This window comes from Eleutherodactylus coqui, chromosome 6, assembly GCF_035609145.1.
Source record: "Eleutherodactylus coqui strain aEleCoq1 chromosome 6, aEleCoq1.hap1, whole genome shotgun sequence".
In the NCBI taxonomy this organism is placed as follows: Eukaryota; Metazoa; Chordata; class Amphibia; order Anura; family Eleutherodactylidae; genus Eleutherodactylus; species Eleutherodactylus coqui.
The window spans coordinates 217,246,472-217,265,722 of NC_089842.1; the positions used below are offsets into that span (position 1 = coordinate 217,246,472).

Sequence of the window (19,251 nt, forward strand, 5' to 3'; positions counted from 1 at the left end):
TTCCTATAGCTGTCTCCAAAAGCAGAAACTACAAGCAAGAATTCCAGCGCAGCTGCTACTGCTGCTAAAGAAGCACTTGATTTAGGCCTCAGGTCCACGGGGACTAATCCGCAGCGGATCACCCACACGCGTGATCCGTGCCCCATAGAGGGGAAGCACAGCACGTGGGTTGAGATGCACACTACACATAGGTTGTGGACTATCCATCTATGAAGATCCAGGCCAACTTTTAGAGATGGAGGAGCTTTCGGGGAGCAAAAAACTCCAATGCACGTTTCCTTTAAAAGGACATATTTGTTTATTCCATGCATAGACACCGCAACATTTTAACCGCTTGATAAAGACCGAAGATAACGATCGAAACATTGTCGTGTCTATGGATGGAATAAAGAAATATGTCCGTTTAAAGGAAATGTTCATTGGACTTTTTTGCAGGCTACTGAATGCTGCTGCAGCATCTCTAAAAGTTGGTTTGAGCCTTTCTGATGTTTCATCCACCACTGACCAGAACTGAAAATTGAACCTAGCTTAAAAAAAATGCCTCAGCAGCGGCCAATTAGATTTTTGCAGGCTGCTGTCTCCCCCCTTGTGAGCTGAAATAAAAGGCGCCCCATTAAAAATGCAAATTATCCAGCTCCCGTGGCTTCTCGGGGGAGATAGTGGAGGACACATCTGCCCACGTCCAGCTGCAGCGGAGACTGGCTGAGGATGGCCGCCAAGCTCTGGCCTTTATAGTTCTAGACTGATGACATCACAATGCAGTGACAGCAACTTTCAGACAGCTGGCTCATTTGCATACAGTGTGTATGTATGTGAGTCTATCTATCACTTATATAGATTATAGATATAGATTATATCTTGATTATAGATTTTGTGGATATTGATTAAAGATAGATTTAAAATTATTTATAAATATATATAAATAATGTATACATTATAGATTATAGAATCTACATATAAAATCTCTCTCTCTCTCTCTCTCTCTCTCTCTCTATATATATATATTCCATAAAATCTGTCATCTAGATAAAAAGTATATCTATGGCTTGATTCAGACGAACGTATATCGGTTGGGTTTTCACGCCCAGCCGATATACGTCGTCTCTCTCTGCAGGGGGGGAGCCTGGAAGAGGCAGGAGCAGTGATCTGAGCTCCCGGACCCTCTCTGCCTCCTCTCCTCCCCTCTGCACTATTTGCAATGAAAGGAGGTGGGGCGGGATGGGGCTAATTCTCGGAACTTAGCCCCACCCCCATCCCACCTCCTTTCATTGCAAATAGTGCAGAGGGGAGGAGAGGAGGCAGAGAGGGGGCGGGAGCTCAGTTCCTGCTCCTGGCTCTTCCATCCTCCCCCCCCCCTGCAGATGAGGACACCGTATATCGGCTCGGCGTGAAAACCGAGCCGATATACGGTAGTCTGAATCCAGCCTATATGTAATATCCCTGTGCTGTGACGTCCTTGAGTGTATTATCCATGCTGTGACGTCACTGAGCGTATAATCCTGGTACTGTGACATCACTGGGTTTATTATCCCTGTACTATGACATCACTGAGTATATTATTCCTGTACTGTGACATTACTATGTTTATTATCCTTGTACTGTGATATCCGTGAGTGTATTAACCCTGAACTGTGACATCACTGAGTGTATTATGCCTGTGCTGTGACATCACTGAGTGTATTATCCCTGTTCTGTGACATCAGTGTGTGCATGATCTCTTTACTGTGACATCACTGAGTGTAATAAGTATATGTGGCAGCATTCATGGGTGTAGGAAGCCATGAAGTTTCTTTTATTCTCCCATAGCAAAAAAAAAACAATTTACAGGCTACATTTCGGTCACCAATTGGACCTTTGTCAAGCTCACAATCACTGGAAAACACCCACATATAGCATAAAACACATTTAAAACACACCCACCTATTACTATCTAATCACATATAGCTGTGAAGAACCACCAGACATATACAGCATCCAGGCCCGGTATCTGGCTCACATGACTGGTTTTCCAGTCATGTAAGCACCTTCTGACTGACGCTGGAGTCCTGGATGCTGGAGGAGGACATATCTGACACTGCACATGGCTGGGGGTGATTAATTAACTACACTCCGCCATGTATGTCTGGTGGTTCTTCACAGCTGTATGTGTGTTAGATAGTAATAGGTGGTTGTGTTTTATATGTGTTTTATGCTATATGTGGTTGTTTTCCAGTAATTTTGAGCTTGACAAAGGTCCAATTGGGGACCGAAACGTAGCCCGTAAATACATTTTTTTTGTTATGGGAGAATAAAAGAAACTTCGTGACGTCTACATCTGTAAATGCTGCCACATTCGCTTTCTACATTTGACTGCGGATTAGGTCCGGATCTGGGTGGCTGGTGCATTATTGTGGGTCCCACCGCAGGAGTGGTTGTTCTATTGTGCTGCTGGTATCTGTATATCACTGAGTGTTATTATCCCTGTACTGTGACATCACTGTGTGTATTATCTCTGTAATGTGACGTCATTGAGTGTATTATCCATGCTCTGAGTGTATTATGCCGATACAGTGACATCACTGCGTGTATGATCCCTGTTCTGTGACATCACTGCGTGTATGATCCCTGTTCTGTGACATCACTGAGTGTATGATCCCTGTTCTGTGACATCACTGCGTGTATGATCCCTGTTCTGTGTTCAGTGTGTGCATGACCTCTGCATCATGGGACGCATCATCGGTAGAATCAGATGTAGCCGATGTTGTATTCCGGCCCAGATTTCTGCGTCTCCAATATGGCTTCCGATTTTTCATTCCTGTTTTCTGTCTGGACCTCATCCCTTTCTTGTTGGGGTTCTGCCAGTTGAATATAAATCCAGTTTTATAGTCATCAGAGTCTCTAAACCATTTAGCACGCTTAGACATCTCTAATTCCGCTTTAAAGTTAGATAGAGATTCATCCAGTTTCTTCCGGTACTCCAACCAATCCTAATTCGTCATCAAGCCCTGTAGCTCCGCCTCAATTCTAGTCGAAGCTTCAGAGCATAGTTTGATCTCCTTCTGGAGAAACTCCAGATTCATAATATTATGTCAAAAGCGTACTTGTTTGTGATGTTAACAAATTTGACACAGGCTTCAGCGTCATGCATCATTAAAGTGGGTTGCACATGCGGTCTCAGTCCCCTGGGTATGCGCTTGGCTGTATAGTATCCCCTTAGCATAATGGCAGGGAAATCAATCTTCTGTTGGTAGATTCATAATTCCTTTGTACCACTTTACAACTTGGCGTAGATAAGAATGAGCAATCTGTATCGGTTCCAGACAGAATCCTTTCAGCATCTGCCTGGGTGTAAGCTTCATTTTCAAATGCCTCCCCTTTTGGCGTACCGTAGGGGTGTCAGTATACGTGATTGGGTTGTCAGAAGCGGCAGGGGTACACATGATGTGCGAGCTAACAAGGCAGGGCAGAACATTAAAAACGGCTGTTTCCCCTGTAATGGGATGTGCCCAATGCGGTAATCTCATCAGGGGCAACAAGTTCTCTCACCCCATAACTTATAAAAGCTATCCGATACGTGGGTGGTTTTCCTGTAGATCGGATTTTGTCATTTATATGATCGTCTGCCCTTGCGGATTGATCTATATCGGAGAGACAACGCAGGAAATCAGACATCGGATTTCGAAACATAAAAGTACTATACGAAGTAGGAATAAGGAAGTGCCAGTGGCCAAACATTTTTTGGAAGCGCAAGATTCGATCAGTCAGTTACGCTTCAGGGTGATAGATGGGATACCCGGATCACACAGAGGAGGTAATAGAGAACATCAATTAACGAAATTAGAGCTGAAATGGATTTATACACTGGACACTTTAGGTCCAAAAGGGCTTAATTTAGAGTACAATTATGCACCATTTCTGTGAAAGGATTGTCTTTTTGAGTACTAGTGGTATATTAATTGATAGATGTATGCTCAGTTATGAATTTGCTGGGGCAATGTTTGCATTCGCTTTTATGTGCCATTATTAATTTGCATACTGATTTTGCATAATACTTGGTTAGTGATTGGATTATTATTATATATTTTTTCTTTTGATGTTTTTATGCTTAAATGTAATATGTGTCTTATTGTGTGTATATGTTCTGCTTACAGTGGTGATTGGCCTTCTGTACCGCAGTGGTCACTTCCTATTCAAATTGATGACATCAGTCGAAATAGTATTTCTGACTTCCTCATTCCCTATTATGGCCCCTATAAAATAGTCTATTGTGATGATGCTATCTGCTGAATATCATATGGTGTATTGTTTTCCCAGATGAGATTGCATTTTATATTATTTGTTTGTATGATCAACAGTTTAAAGACATTGTTTCTATGGGAAGGTTTACCTGTGATATTGGTGCCTCTTCGATTGTTCTGTTTGAATAGGACTGTGGTGAGTACGTTTGGCAATCCTTTGAGGGTTTCTGAGATCAACATTAATGTTTAGCGATACGCACAATCTGCGTAAAATTATATGCAGGGATACATGGCTGTCATTCGGGTTTAGCGCAAGCATGGATTAGATACTCCATCGGTATTTCCCTGGTTGCTCAAACTTATACATATGCCCTGTAGAGTTGATGTCCCAATAGGGACATTTGATTATCTTGTTCCTAGTATGCGCATGCGTCGCGATGTATATGGGACGTCAGTAGATTGAACTTAGGTACTGCAGGTTTCGCGATGATTAGGTAAGATCCTCTATGTCTGCACATGTGTCAGTATGGTGTCGGGTTAGAGGTGTGTGTCTCTCTCGCGTGCGCTTTGTATTCCCGCGCATGCGCAGTGAGGAGATAGTGCCCGTATGGGTATGGGCAGAATGCTGATTGGGTGTTATTGTGCGGGCCCCGTTATGCCTTTAGGACGCCGCTGGGTTATAACCACAAGGTTGTGGGCTCTTTTATACATGGCTTAGATTGTAGGGAAGCGATTTCTGTGATACGGATGGCCACGCCTTTTGATGTATATGTGTATCAGGTGTGTTTATATTACCTGGTTTGTGATTGGTGTAGGCTTCATATATATGTATGTGTTTTTTGAGTGTGCTGCATGCTTGACAAAGACCTCTTCAAGGTCGTAACGTCGCAGCTCTCTCATGGAGGAATCAAGTTCTGTTTTATCTACTAAAAGACAAGTTCTGGAGTGCTGATTTCACCACAACAGAGTGACTGGTAACTATACTTGATATGGGTCATTAAGTCCGGACCTATTGGAAATCCTGCACCACGTTAGGACAAGCTCTCCGACCTTGTGGTATTGTGTTTGGGTTGTGCTGTTGCCTACTTCATTTGAATTTTGGGATCACTGAGTGTATTATTCCTGTTCTGTGACGTCACTCCGCGTATTATCCCGGTACGGTGACGTCACTGTTTGCATGGTCTCTGTACTGTGAAAGCACTGAGTGCATGATCCCTGTACTGTAACATCGCTGTGCATTAGCCCTGTGCTGTGACGTCACTGTGTATATAATCTTGGTACTTTTACGTCACTGGGTTTATTACCCCTGTACAGTGACATCACTGGGTTTATTACCCCTGTACAGTGACATCACTATATTTAGATTATACCTGTGTCACAATCTTTATTCCTGTATTGTGATGTCACTGTGTGCATTATCTCTGTACTGTGACATCATTGAGTGTACTAACCCTGTACTGGAGACATCACTGTGTCCTCTCTCTTTATTGAGATATTACTGTATTATCCATGTGTTGTGACGTCATTGAGTGTATTAGCCGTGCTATGATGTCACTGAGTGTATTATCCCGGTACTGTGACATCACTGTGTATTTATCCCTAGTAAAGGCCCAATTAGACATGGTTATCGCTCAAAAGCCGTCTTTTGAGTGATAAGCTTTGTGTCTAACTGCACTGACATTGTGCAGTTTTCTTCAAGCAGTCACTGATCGTTGTCTTTCAGCATGCTCAAAGACAACGATGAGCCTTATCAGGAATTCACAGCAGGATACAGCTGATACTATTGTTTCAGCTGTATCCCGCTCCCTGAACACAGCCTGGGTATGAAGAACAGAGCGGTCCAACTGTGTTCTGCATACCCGGCTCAGAGCGCTCGGCTGTATAACAGCCGGGTGCTCCGAGCAGAGAACAGTTGGATGCAGAAGACAAGCGGCCCCGCTTGTCTTCTGCATCCCCTGCTCTGAGCACAAGGTGATCGCTCAACGTTTGAGCGATCACCTTGCCCTGTAATGCTCACTATGATTATCGCTCAAATACACACCTTATGTACACGCTTATTTACCGTGTGGGGGAAAAAAAAACAAAAAACAATGGTGTATGTTAGACACATACGCCTGTATACGAGCCCTACAACTGGCAATTCAGAGCACGGCTGCCAGGGTAAGATGCAGCAAACGTATGCAGGTTAATTTGTAGCATCGCTTACCGCTTCTTGTTTCAAAAAGTAAAATCTAGCTGCTGTAAACTGGCGCTAAAATGTACACCATTTTCTGCCCCTTTAAGCCAGAGAGCAATACAAGACTATAAGCTCCGTGGGCGCCAGCGTACAGCACATCATTGTCTGCCTTCCGTAGGATGGTACTTCTATCACCCACCAAACATTCCTGCACCGTCCCCCCAAAATGTCACCATTTCTTCGCAGACAAGGCACAATAATGCTACACGGGGCGTATATTATATATGTATGCAACAAGGTGACAAGGGCCAAAAACTAAAGCCAAGAACCTTCATGTCTCCATTTTGCATTAACGAAGGATGTGGGGTGTGTGTGTGGTCTTCTCCTTAAAGGGAGATAAAAATCAGCTGACATATTGTGACGACTAGTCTGCGGATCACCAAAAAAGTATTCACACCCCCGGGGTACAAAGATAAAGCAGACTCAGGAAAGTTTTACTTCACTTTTATTAGAAAACCCTCCACTTTTCCAGCAGGGGGTGGCAGAGAGCTGTGCTCATTAGCGCCCCCCCCTTGCACACTGTACAGACAGGACACAGCAGATCATAATTGTAGTACCCGACACAATCGTCCCATCTGCATTGGTTTCTGCCATCAAGTTGGCACCGACGGGGTTAACAGGTGAAGTCCCCCCCAAAATTATTTTTCCAGCCAATGAATAAGTCCTAATATTATTGAGGTCCTGGAGCGCCCCACACTGGCGATCAATGACATCAGGAGGAGCTGCCTCAGATGGGTACTTGGAGATTCCTGGAAAAGGCAGCAGCAGGTGGGCTCACAGGATAAGTCCTGAGCAGGTGTAGGGTCTCGGACTAACAGCCCCCTCAGTTCTTCTTGGGTTTGGGGGTGTCGTACTTTCTCTTGCTAGAATACCAGAGGAGGAGGGGGATGCCGATTGAGGGCAGAGTCATCACGCCGAAGGCCGCCCAGTCCAGCTAAGGGGTGAGAGGAGACAAACTGTTAGTAAGAGATCCTGTTTACAGCAGTGCCCCTAGTGGGAGACAGTCCATCAATCCCACAGACCCGCCTTTTAAAGTGACAGGACAGGCTCAGGTTATCCATGCAACACTAGAGTAAGGGGCCCAAATCCACTTACTAAACGCCCCCCCCTGACGCCTCACACAGGGCTCCTCCTGTAAGGCAGGAAAGGTGTTATATGGCCCTCTGGGCTCTGCTGAAGGGACATATAGAGGACAGACATAACAAGATGGCCTATGAAACGCGGTTTTGATACACAGCCCCCCATCAGAAGATGCACCTGACTTATTAAAAGATTTTCCGAGATTTTTTTTTTTATTACTTTGGGCTCCCGGTTCGTATAAAGTAAATATACTCACTGCGGTGCCGGGCCACCGCTTCAGCACCATGGCATCCGAGAGGCGACTTCCCGTCTATTCTAGAAGCCCTGAGACAGGTTTAAAGGGACGACACTGATGACATCCCTGTCCAGCCTCCTATTGGCTGCAGCGATCATGTGGGTAAACCACCATGTGATCATTGCAGCCCAAAGTAAATAGAAGACTGAAACAGCAGAGAGGGAGCATCAGGGCAGCGTAAGGAAAGGTCTGTGGTCCCAGTGGTTGTGTTCGCTAACATCACAGAAAATCAGGTGACGGCTGCAGCATCACTCGGTTTCCTGGCACTCACATCCTGAGCGCCATGACGTTAAGACTTCAGGACTGCGACGCTGCAGCAGTCACTGTGAGGTCAGTGACCACAACAACCAGCGGGACCACAGCGGGGCAAGTATGTTTCAGTTTATTATTTTAATCCCTTCAACCCTTTAACCCCTTAGTGACACTGCTTATTTTGGCAATATTTATGCAATGATTTTTTTGTGGGGGGGGGGGGGGGGGGGTGCTCTTCAACTACACTTTTCAAAAGCAATAACTTAATTTAATTTTTCGTCATGTGATGCCTTGGTTTTTTTATTTGGGAAGCTACTTTTTACTGGTACTATTTTTGGAGGGACAGGAGAGACTATTCTGCTATTGCTTTTTATAGAATTATGCAGCATAATCCATAACAATCCATTTTTTGCAGCCTTGTACGATTATGGCAACACAAAAATTGTTTTCCTTTAATTACTTGGAAAGTGTATATATATATATATTTATTACACACTTTTTTTTACAAGTTGTCATTTTTATTGGGGTTCACAATTTTTTGTTTTTAAGATAACTTTAATTGTGAGGCAAAATGAACAATATAAGTCGCCTACACACGAGCATATTTGCACTACGAAGCAAATATCGCCCATGGCATGCTGTACGCGAGTGTTTTTCCCACTTTCCGGAGGAGGGAAAATAAAAAAATAAAACGCACCATGCTCTATTTTTGTGCAGTGTTTGCACAGACCGCTTCGGTTGCAGTCAATGGAAGCCGTCCGACCCGCGGTCCATCCGCATTACCATTGTGGAACGGTCACGGGATCCACGTCATTGCCTAGCGATGACACAGTAAAATCTGTACTGCGCATGTCTGATGGCGACCAATCCGCAGTACCGAAGAAAGATAACGACAGGTACGCGGGGTCAGCGGTCAGGCACAGAGTCTGATTCCAGTGCAGGATCCCATACCGCAATTGGTTGTGTGCTGCCGGTCATAAGCATTTTGCCTTCTTTTTTATGGTTTTTGCCATGCAGTATAAATCTGTGTTCAATTTATTGTACAGGTCGCTACAGATACCAGAATACTAAATATGATGGCTTTTTAAAGTTTAGACAAACTGAAAAGTGCCCCCAAATTTTTCTCAACACACTTTTTTTATGTCCCTGTAGGACTTGAACCATGAAAGTTCCTATCACTATAATACACTGCAGTACATTATCACTCACAGTAGCGATCACAGGCCACAGCAGGCCCAGACATCAGTGTATGCCATCGGGCCACAACCCATCAGCCCTCCGTGATGGCCGATGACATCACAGATGGAGCGCCCTCCCTCGGGAACCCTCTACATGCCACGATGTACAATGATGACAGCAAAAATAAGAATGCTTACAAGTTTTTGCACAAAGTAACCCCATGCAAAAATGTGCAGCTTTATATATATATATATATTTTTTTTTATCAGAATGCCAGATATCTGACATCAGGATATTGTTCAACTCCCCACAGAATAGAAGGCATTTTCCAGCCCCTGACTGGCACTTTGGCGCCCTCTAGTGCTACTAGGGTGCTTCCGCCAGCAACAGGAGTCCCTTTAACTAATTCATCAATCCACTTACAAAATGCGGAGAGAAGCGTCGGTCGAATTCTCGCTGAGCCAGGATCCCACCTTGTCCGGGGGCGCTGGTGTAGCCCACCTGTTACCAAAACACACCACATTGTATTAGAGCCCCTCCCACAGGTTGTCCCTATGACCCCCACCCCCACAACATGGTAGCGGCTACTTACCACAACCTGTGAGCCCTCCTGTGCCAGGTAAGTGATGGTGGCGGATGTGAAGTTGAAGTACCCGGCCTTCAGGGGGCGCAGGACCACGGTGTGAGAGACGTTGCTGGCTCTGAAGACGGGGAGTTAAGGAAGGAGAACACTCGCTGCCACTGCATTGTTGTCTACGGGACTGATCAGAGTAAATGGAGCGGTAGCGCGTATATGTGACCGCTGCGCCATTCATGAGGCACCCGTTCTCGTGATGGGTGAGGTCCTCAGAGGTCAGACCTCCAGTGATCACACACTTACCCCCACAGATACCATAATGGCCACCTGCTATGGACGTGTGAATTAGCCTCATGGAATGGCGCTAAACCGCGCATATAAATTTTAAAAAAAACAAAAAAACCAACACTTATTTGGATGTTGTGTTAAGATGACGCGTTTTTAAGTCATGAAAACCCCTTTAAATTCCGGATTTGCGTTCTGCCTGATGATGGCGGTTGTTCCTTTGTTGGATTCTGCTGTGATTTGATATGGAATCCGTGGCGAAATCCGCATTCTAAGGCGCCCGACTGATTCCTATTGGAATCTGTGCAGTAGGTGTTACGGCGCAAATTACTCCGTGACGTAGAAAGAAAAGAGGCAGCGGCGCATCACTTTTGGGGTAGAAGCCACACAGTTTTTTCCCCGCTGCAGTGAGCTAAATCTGTGGAAATCAGCGGCGGAGATCTGCTGCAGATGGCGGAGGCGAAGTCTGCGCGGGAAAATAGGACGCCGATTCCATGTAAAAACATAACGCCGCTTCCACCTGCGTGAACATCGCTTTAAAGCTACTTTCATACAGCGAAAGCGAATAACCTGCGGCAGACCCGGAGCGCAATATCGACATTATTTGCAACGGATAACTCATAGCTAGAGATGAGCGAGCATTGTCCTTAGCGAGTACCTGCCCGCTCGGAAGAAAAGATTCGGGCGCCGGTGGGGAGCAGCAGGGGGAACGGAGGGGAGATCTCTCTCTCTCCCCCCGCAACTCACCTGTCACCCGCCCCGGCACCCGAATCTTTTCTTCCAAGCGGGCAGGTACTCGCTAAGGACAATGCTCGCTCATCTCTAGTCATAGCTAATAGTCACGCCCCGGATTTAGTTTCCGCCACGCTGGTCAGTGTCTGCACAGATGGCGTTGGGACGAGATGATGAAAAATCTCATCACATTGCCGCTAGTGTGAGGGCGGATGTAACGGGGTGGAAAACAATCTGCATCAGACTGCGCCTGTATAAGCCACACAAGCGGCATCTTCACATCTTCACACAACGCAGAGGAATTTTCTGTGGCGAATTCTGCATAAAAAAACCATGACAAGACCTGCGGTTTTCCACCGCCACGGTTTGTGATGCGGATCCACCAGACCGTCACCAGAATCTGCCGTGGCAATGGAATTCGGATGTGGAAAAACAAGTTTCCGCGTCAAGAAGAGACACGTTGGAATTCCACGAGCAGATTTTGCCCATCAACAGGGTAGATTCCGCTTACGGATCCCCATCAAAACCGTGGCGGAACGCTGCAGATTTTGTCGCATTTTCTAGGGCGAAATTCGTATCCAAACACCTTTTAGCTGTGATTTTTGCAGTCCTACTGATTTCTATGGCAAAAACAGATACTAAAAACTACGACGATTCTAAATATGTCGCCAAGACAGCGGCGCGGTCACCTGTTACGCATCCGTGGGTTACGTACTCACACAGGCGTTTGCAGAAACGCAGCACTGGCATGCATTTTGGCTGCGCAGCTGAAAACGCAGCCAAGAAAGCTGAGAAAAAAAAAAAAAAAAAAAACAGCAATGCTCACCTAGTGGGTGCCGTCCGGGTCACTGCTGCTCTCCACGAACTTGTCAGCACCGACAGAGCGTCATTTGCTGGTAACGGGGTTTGAAGACCCCGCCTCCAGGAAGAGATTGCTCTGAATGGCTGAGCCAACCAGAGCCGGATGCACCAATCACAGCCATTCATTGAATGGCTGTGATTGGTTCATCAAGCACAGACTCGGCCAATCAGAGCAATCTCTTGTTTTTTTTTATTTTAAAGGTAGTGTAGGTAGGGCGTTTAGCGCTGTTAAAAGCGCGGTATGAAGTTGTGCCACGTTTTCAGCAGCGCTGAAACCGCTGCCCATTCATTTCAACGGGCGGCGCAGGGCTCAACGGCCAAAGATAGAACATGCATCTGTCAAAGCGCAGCGTTGTGTGAGCAGCCCCACTGAAATGAATGGGAGCGGCGAGTGTTTAGCGCAGCGCTAAAAAAGGCAGCGCTAGGCGCTGTACAAAAACGTCTGTGTTGGAGGGCTTCGGGTATTTTGGCGTAGAATCCGTGACACGGGCCTTGTGAACATCATCTAGAGGATGCAGGCTTTTCATAAGGAAAACCAGAGAGAAAACCCGTTGTGCGTGAACAAGGCCTAAAAATACGCCAAAGTGTGGGGCGCGTCAGAGGACGCTCGGTGTGCGACAAGACTGAAGTGCAGTCCGCTACCCATCCATCGGCGCCACCACAGGTCGGGCAGGGCAGCTGTTGGTTAATACGGACTTCAACGGGATGTCCGGTGATCGCAGGAATAAGGTTTCCACAAGTCACCTGACCAGCTGCCACCGCCGCTCACAAGTGGCGCGGTACCCCATAACATACGCCGCGGCATCTTCAGAGAAAGGATACGGGGCGATTCTGTCCCACTTCACATTCAGCATCCCGGAGACGATCCCAAAGTCCTCTGGAGGGAAGGAGTCATCGGAGAGCTCCACATCCAGGGCGGCGCTAGAGAGACAAGAGGCACAACATTACTGGCAGCAGGGAGGTACGAGGCGCCCAACGCCTCCATCTCCCCTCCGAATATAAGATAGACGAACTAGAAATATCGGACACATTCGCCTAAATGACGGGACTGATAACATGCCGTGTGAGAACACGGGTGACAACCAACATGCCAGCCATCACAGCCCCAGTAGGGGCGTCACCTGACTTCTAGGAAAGGAAGATGAGTCCTCTGCACAATACCATGAGCACTGAGCAGTCTGGGGGACGTCAGCCACGCTGTCCCAGCGGTAACATGAGGTCCCGCCTCCCCCCCGGCCGCCACGCTGTCCCAGCGGTAACCTAAGGTCCCGCCTCCCCCCGGCCGCCACGCTGTCCCAGCGGTAACGCAAGGTCCCGCCTCCCCCCGGCCGCCACGCTGTCCCAGCGGTAACGTAAGGTCCCGCCTCCCCCCGGCCGCCACGCTGTCCCAGCGGTAACGTAAGGTCCCGCCTCCCCCCGGCCGCCACGCTGTCCCAGCGGTAACGTAAGGTCCCGCCTCCCCCCGGCCGCCACGCTGTCCCAGCGGTAACGTAAGGTCCCGCCTCCCCCCGGCCGCCACGCTGTCCCAGCGGTAACGTAAGGTCCCGCCTCCCCCCGGCCGCCACGCTGTCCCAGCGGTAACGTAAGGTCCCGCCTCCCCCCGGCCGCCACGCTGTCCCAGCGGTAACGTAAGGTCCCGCCTCCCCCCGGCCGCCACGCTGTCCCAGCGGTAACGTAAGGTCCCGCCTCCCCCCGGCCGCCACGCTGTCCCAGCGGTAACGTAAGGTCCCGCCTCCCCCCGGCCGCCACGCTGTCCCAGCGGTAACGTAAGGTCCCGCCTCCCCCGGCCGCTACGCTGTCCCAGCGGTAACGTAAGGTCCCGCCTCCCCCGGCCGCCACGCTGTCCCAGCGGTAACGTAAGGTCCCGCCTCCCCCCGGCCGCCACGCTGTCCCAGCAGTAACATAAGGTCCCGCCTCCCCCAAGCCGCCACGCTGTCCCAGCAGTAACATAAGGTCCCACCTCCCCCCGCTGTCCCAGCAGTAACATAAGGTCCCGCCTCCCCCGGCCGCCACGCTGTCCCAGCAGTGACATAAGGTCCCGCCTCCCCCGGCCGCCATGTTGTCCCAGCAGTAACATAAGGTCCCGCCTCCCCCGGCCGCCACGCTGTCCCAGCAGTAACATAAGGTCCCGCCTTCCCCCGGCCGCCACGCTGTCCCAGCAGTAACATAAGGTCCCGCCTCCCCCGGCCGCCACGCTGTCCCAGCAGTAACATAAGGTCCCGCCTCCCCCGGCCGCCACGCTGTCCCAGCAGTAACATAAGGTCCCGCCTCCCCCCAGCCGCCACGCTGTCCCAGCAGTAACATAAGGTCCCACCTCCCCCCGCTGTCCCAGCAGTAACATAAGGTCCCGCCTCCCCCGGCCGCCACGCTGTCCCAGCAGTGACATAAGGTCCCGCCGCCCCCGGCCGCCACGTTGTCCCAGCAGTAACATAAGGTCCCGCCTTCCCCCGGCCGCCACGCTGTCCCAGCAGTAACATAAGGTCCCGCCTCCCCCGGCCGCCACGCTGTCCCAGCAGTAACATAAGGTCCCGCCTCCCCCGGCCGCCACGCTGTCCCAGCAGTAACATAAGGTCCCGCCTCCCCCGGCCGCCACGCTGTCCCAGCAGTAACATAAGGTCCCGCCTCCCCCGGCCGCCACGCTGTCCCAGCGGTAACATGAGGTCCCGCCTCCCCCGGCCGCCATGCTGTCCCAGCGGTACCATAAGGTCCCGCCTCCCCCGGCCGCCACTCTGTCCCAGCAGTAACATAAGGTCCCGCCTCCCCCGGCCGCCACGCTGTCCCAGCAGTGACATAAGGTCCCGCCTCCCCTGGCCGCCACGCTGTCCCAGCAGTGACATAAGGTCCCGCCTCCCCCGGCCGCCACGCTGTCCCAGCAGTGACATAAGGTCCCGCCTCCCCCGGCCGCCACGTTGTCCCAGCAGTGACATAAGGTCCCGCCTCCCCCGGCCGCCACGCTGTCCCAGCGGTAACATAAGGTCCCGCCTTCCCCCGGCCGCCACGCTGTCCCAGCGGTAACATAAGGTCCCGCCTCCCCCGGCCGCCACGCTGTCCCAGCGGTAACATGAGGTCCCGCCTCCCCCGGCCGCCACGCTGTCCCAGCGGTAACATGAGGTCCCGCCTCCCCCGGCCGCCATGCTGTCCCAGCAGTAACATAAGGTCCCGCCTCCCCCGGCCGCCATGTTGTCCCAGCAGTAACAAGGTCCCGCCTCCCCCGGCCACCACGCTGTCCCAGCAGTAACATAATGTCCCGCCTCCCACGGCCGCCACGCTATCCCAGCAGTAACATAAGGTCCCGCCTCCCCCGGCCGCCACGCTGTCCCAGCAGTAACATAAGGTCCCGCCTCCCCGGCCGCCACGCTGTCCCAGCAGTAACATAAGGTCCCGCCTCCCCCAGCCGCCACGCTGTCCCAGCAGTAACATAAGGTCCCGCCTCCCCCCGGCCGCCACGCTGTCCCAGCACTACCATAATGTCCCGCCTCCCCCCGGCCGCCACGCTGTCCCAGCAGTAACAATGTCCCGCCTCCCCCCGGCCGCCACGCTGTCCCAGCAGTAACATAAGGTCCCGCCTTCCCCCGGCCGCCACGCTGTCCCAGCAGTAACATAAGGTCCCGCCTCCCCCGGCCGCCACGCTGTCCCAGCAGTAACATAAGGTCCCGCCTCCCCCGGCCGCCACGCTGTCCCAGCAGTAACATAAGGTCCCGCCTCCCCCCAGCCGCCACGCTGTCCCAGCAGTAACATAAGGTCCCACCTCCCCCCGCTGTCCCAGCAGTAACATAAGGTCCCGCCTCCCCCGGCCGCCACGCTGTCCCAGCAGTGACATAAGGTCCCGCCTCCCCCGGCCGCCACGTTGTCCCAGCAGTAACATAAGGTCCCGCCTTCCCCCGGCCGCCACGCTGTCCCAGCAGTAACATAAGGTCCCGCCTCCCCCGGCCGCCACGCTGTCCCAGCAGTAACATAAGGTCCCGCCTCCCCCGGCCGCCACGCTGTCCCAGCAGTAACATAAGGTCCCGCCTCCCCCGGCCGCCACGCTGTCCCAGCAGTAACATAAGGTCCCGCCTCCCCCGGCCGCCACGCTGTCCCAGCGGTAACATGAGGTCCCGCCTCCCCCGGCCGCCATGCTGTCCCAGCGGTACCATAAGGTCCCGCCTCCCCCGGCCGCCACTCTGTCCCAGCAGTAACATAAGGTCCCGCCTCCCCCGGCCGCCACGCTGTCCCAGCAGTGACATAAGGTCCCGCCTCCCCCGGCCGCCACGCTGTCCCAGCAGTGACATAAGGTCCCGCCTCCCCCGGCCGCCACGCTGTCCCAGCAGTGACATAAGGTCCCGCCTCCCCCGGCCGCCATGTTGTCCCAGCAGTGACATAAGGTCCCGCCTCCCCCGGCCGCCACGCTGTCCCAGCGGTAACATAAGGTCCCGCCTTCCCCCGGCCGCCACGCTGTCCCAGCGGTAACATAAGGTCCCGCCTCCCCCGGCCGCCACGCTGTCCCAGCGGTAACATGAGGTCCCGCCTCCCCCGGCCGCCACGCTGTCCCAGCGGTAACATGAGGTCCCGCCTCCCCCGGCCGCCATGCTGTCCCAGCAGTAACATAAGGTCCCGCCTCCCCCGGCCGCCATGTTGTCCCAGCAGTAACAAGGTCCCGCCTCCCCCGGCCACCACGCTGTCCCAGCAGTAACATAATGTCCCGCCTCCCACGGCCGCCATGCTATCCCAGCAGTAACATAAGGTCCCGCCTCCCCCGGCCGCCACGCTGTCCCAGCAGTAACATAAGGTCCCGCCTCCCCGGCCACCACGCTGTCCCAGCAGTAACATAAGGTCCCGCCTCCCCCAGCCGCCACGCTGTCCCAGCAGTAACATAAGGTCCCGCCTCCCCCCGGCCGCCACGCTGTCCCAGCACTACCATAATGTCCCGCCTCCCCCCGGCCGCCACGCTGTCCCAGCAGTAACAATGTCCCGCCTCCCCCCGGCCGCCACGCTGTCCCAGCACTACCATAATGTCCCGCCTCCCCCCCGGCCGCCACGCTGTCCCAGCAGTAACAATGTCCCGCCTCCCCGGCCGCCATGCTGTCCCAGCAGTAACATAAGGTCCCGCCTCCCCCGGCCGCCATGCTGTCCCAGCAGTAACATAAGGTCCCGCCTCCCCCGGCCGCCATGCTGTCCCAGCAGTAACATAAGGTCCCGCCTCCCCCGGCCGCCATGTTGTCCCAGCAGTAACATAATGTCCCGCCTCCCCCAGCCGCCACGCTGTCCCAGCAGTAACAATGTCCCGCCTCTCCCGGCCGCCATGTTGTCCCGCTCTCACCTGGAACCCACGTTGTAGATGTTGTACTGCAGCGTCAGGTCCTTCCCCTCCACGGCGTAGCGGTTCAGCAGGGTCTTAGACGCCAGTAACCGGGCCCCCTCCTCACAGCGGGCGACCGCCAGCAGGGCGAGCAGCGCAGCAAGTAACCTCTTCATCTGCAGGGAGCAAGAGAGCAGCAATGACATCACAGACCTGGGCATGATGTTATCACTCATAACAAGACCCCAGGGGAATAGCAGAGGACCCCCACATACAGCAGGAAGGGGCCACAGCACTCATACAGGAATGGCGAGGAGCCCGGCTCATCCGAAGGGATTGATGCACCTATAAACCAGGGGGAAATACAGACACCAGCCCCTGGCAGAGGCCACCACTGCGGCCCGCCGGCAGGAGGCAGCGCTACACCGGCCCACCGGCCCGCCGGCACTCACCTCCGTCCACCTCACTCTCCGCGGTCTCACAGTGAAGAGAGACACGTCAACCAGAGACACACCGGAAGTCCCGCCTACAGCCCCCGGAGCATCACGGGAAATGTAGTCTACTTTGCCCTGTCTGAGTCACGTGATATTGTATCCCGGCAACTGTAGTCTGTGTGCCCGATACAAGCATGATAGCTTGTGATAGATAACACAGTGTATATAACCCCCGTAACTTCTTGTATATCACTTCTATGTGGAGAGTGATGATGTCACCGCTGTCATATCTCATTTATGTGTGGAGAGTGATGATGTCACCGCTGTCATCTCATTTATGTGTGGAGAGTGATGATGTCACCGCTGTCATATCTCATTTATGTGTGGAGAGTGATGATGTCACCGCTGTCATATCTCATTTATGTGTGGAGAGTGATGATGTCACCGCTGTCATATATCACTTATGTGTGGAGAGTGATGATGTCACCGCTGTCATATCTCATTTATGTGTGGAGAGTGATGATGTCACCGCTGTCATATCTCACTTATGTGTGGAGAGTGATGATGTCACCGCTGTCATATATCACTTATGTGTGGAGAGTGATGATGTCACCGCTGTCATATGTCACTTATGTGTGGAGAGTGATGATGTCACCGCTGTCATATCTCATTTATGTGTGGAGAGTGATGATGTCACCGCTGTCATATCATTTATGTGTGGAGAGTGATGATGTCACCGCTGTCATATCTCATTTATGTGTGGAGAGTGATGATGTCACCACTGTCATATATCACTTATGTGTGGAGAGTGATGATGTCACCGCTGTCATATATCACATGTGTGGAGAGTGATGATGTCACCGCTGTCATATATCACTTATGTGTGGAGAGTGATGATGTCACTGCTGTCATATCTCATTTATGTGTGGAGAGTGATGATGTCACCGCTGTCATATATCACTTATGTGTGAAGAGTGATGATACTTATATATCTCCCTGTTTTGAGTTGCATTAACTCAGATACTCCATAGGGCACGCTCATCAGTCCTGTACATGCCTCCTATTGATGTGGTTGTCATGGTATCGCAGGTCTTCGTGTTCATGATACAATGGCTCAGCCTTCTTATCATGTCCGCACGAAGGCCCTTTTACACGGGATGATTATGGTTGGTAGTTGCTCCTGCGGGTGTTGATCTATAGTCGTCCAGTGTAAATGCATGCAGAAATTGAAAAACGACGATCCATTCAGTGTAAACAGTGCTGAGCGGCCGGTTGGGGGTGGGGGGGTGCGGGGACGCTTCTCCTGCCTCCTTGCCTCCCTACCGGGCGTGCTGTCAGCAATACTCGCTCTTGCGTAACAGCACCGCAGCGACTACACACAGGGACAAGTGACCGGCATCGTTTGCCTGACACTCATCTCGTGTAAATGGGCCTTTACATGACCACCAATTACTGTCCATCTGCAGGTAGCTCCAAGGTGATCGCTCCCTCCTGCAGGGTGCCTGATGTGGAAACATTACTGGTATGTATGAAGAGAGATCACGGGGCGACCTCTCTTCATACAGAGTGGCCGTCAGCTGTTTATTACAGCTGACACCCGCGGGTAATAGCTGCAATCAGCAGCGCGGCCGATCGCAGCTATTAAGCTTTTAAATGCCGCTGTCAATTCTGACAGAGGCATTTAAATCCCCCGAACGATGTTCAGAGGGTCCCGTACAGCCTCCTGCGGTGAGATTGCAGGGAGCCGTGCGGGTGCGGGGCCTCCTGAAAGGTCCCAGGCTGTCTCGGCAGACTGCCTATCAAGCCATCCCCGTGGAGTGGCTTG

At 51.8% G+C, this 19,251-nt stretch overlaps 1 protein-coding gene across 1 annotated transcript; it reads right to left on the bottom strand.

The window, feature by feature from the left end:
- Positions 1-6,881: 6,881 nt before the first annotated feature.
- Positions 6,882-17,546, bottom strand: SSR2 (signal sequence receptor subunit 2). Its single transcript, XM_066608729.1, has 6 exons — positions 17,445-17,546; positions 17,014-17,168; positions 12,537-12,635; positions 9,852-9,960; positions 9,683-9,760; positions 6,882-7,387 (listed from the first exon to the last, which is right to left on the bottom strand). Exons 2-6 carry the CDS (start codon positions 17,166-17,168, stop codon positions 7,277-7,279), a joined length of 552 nt encoding a protein of 183 aa, XP_066464826.1. The 5' UTR covers positions 17,445-17,546; the 3' UTR covers positions 6,882-7,276.
- Between the last annotated feature and the right edge of the window lie 1,705 nt (positions 17,547-19,251).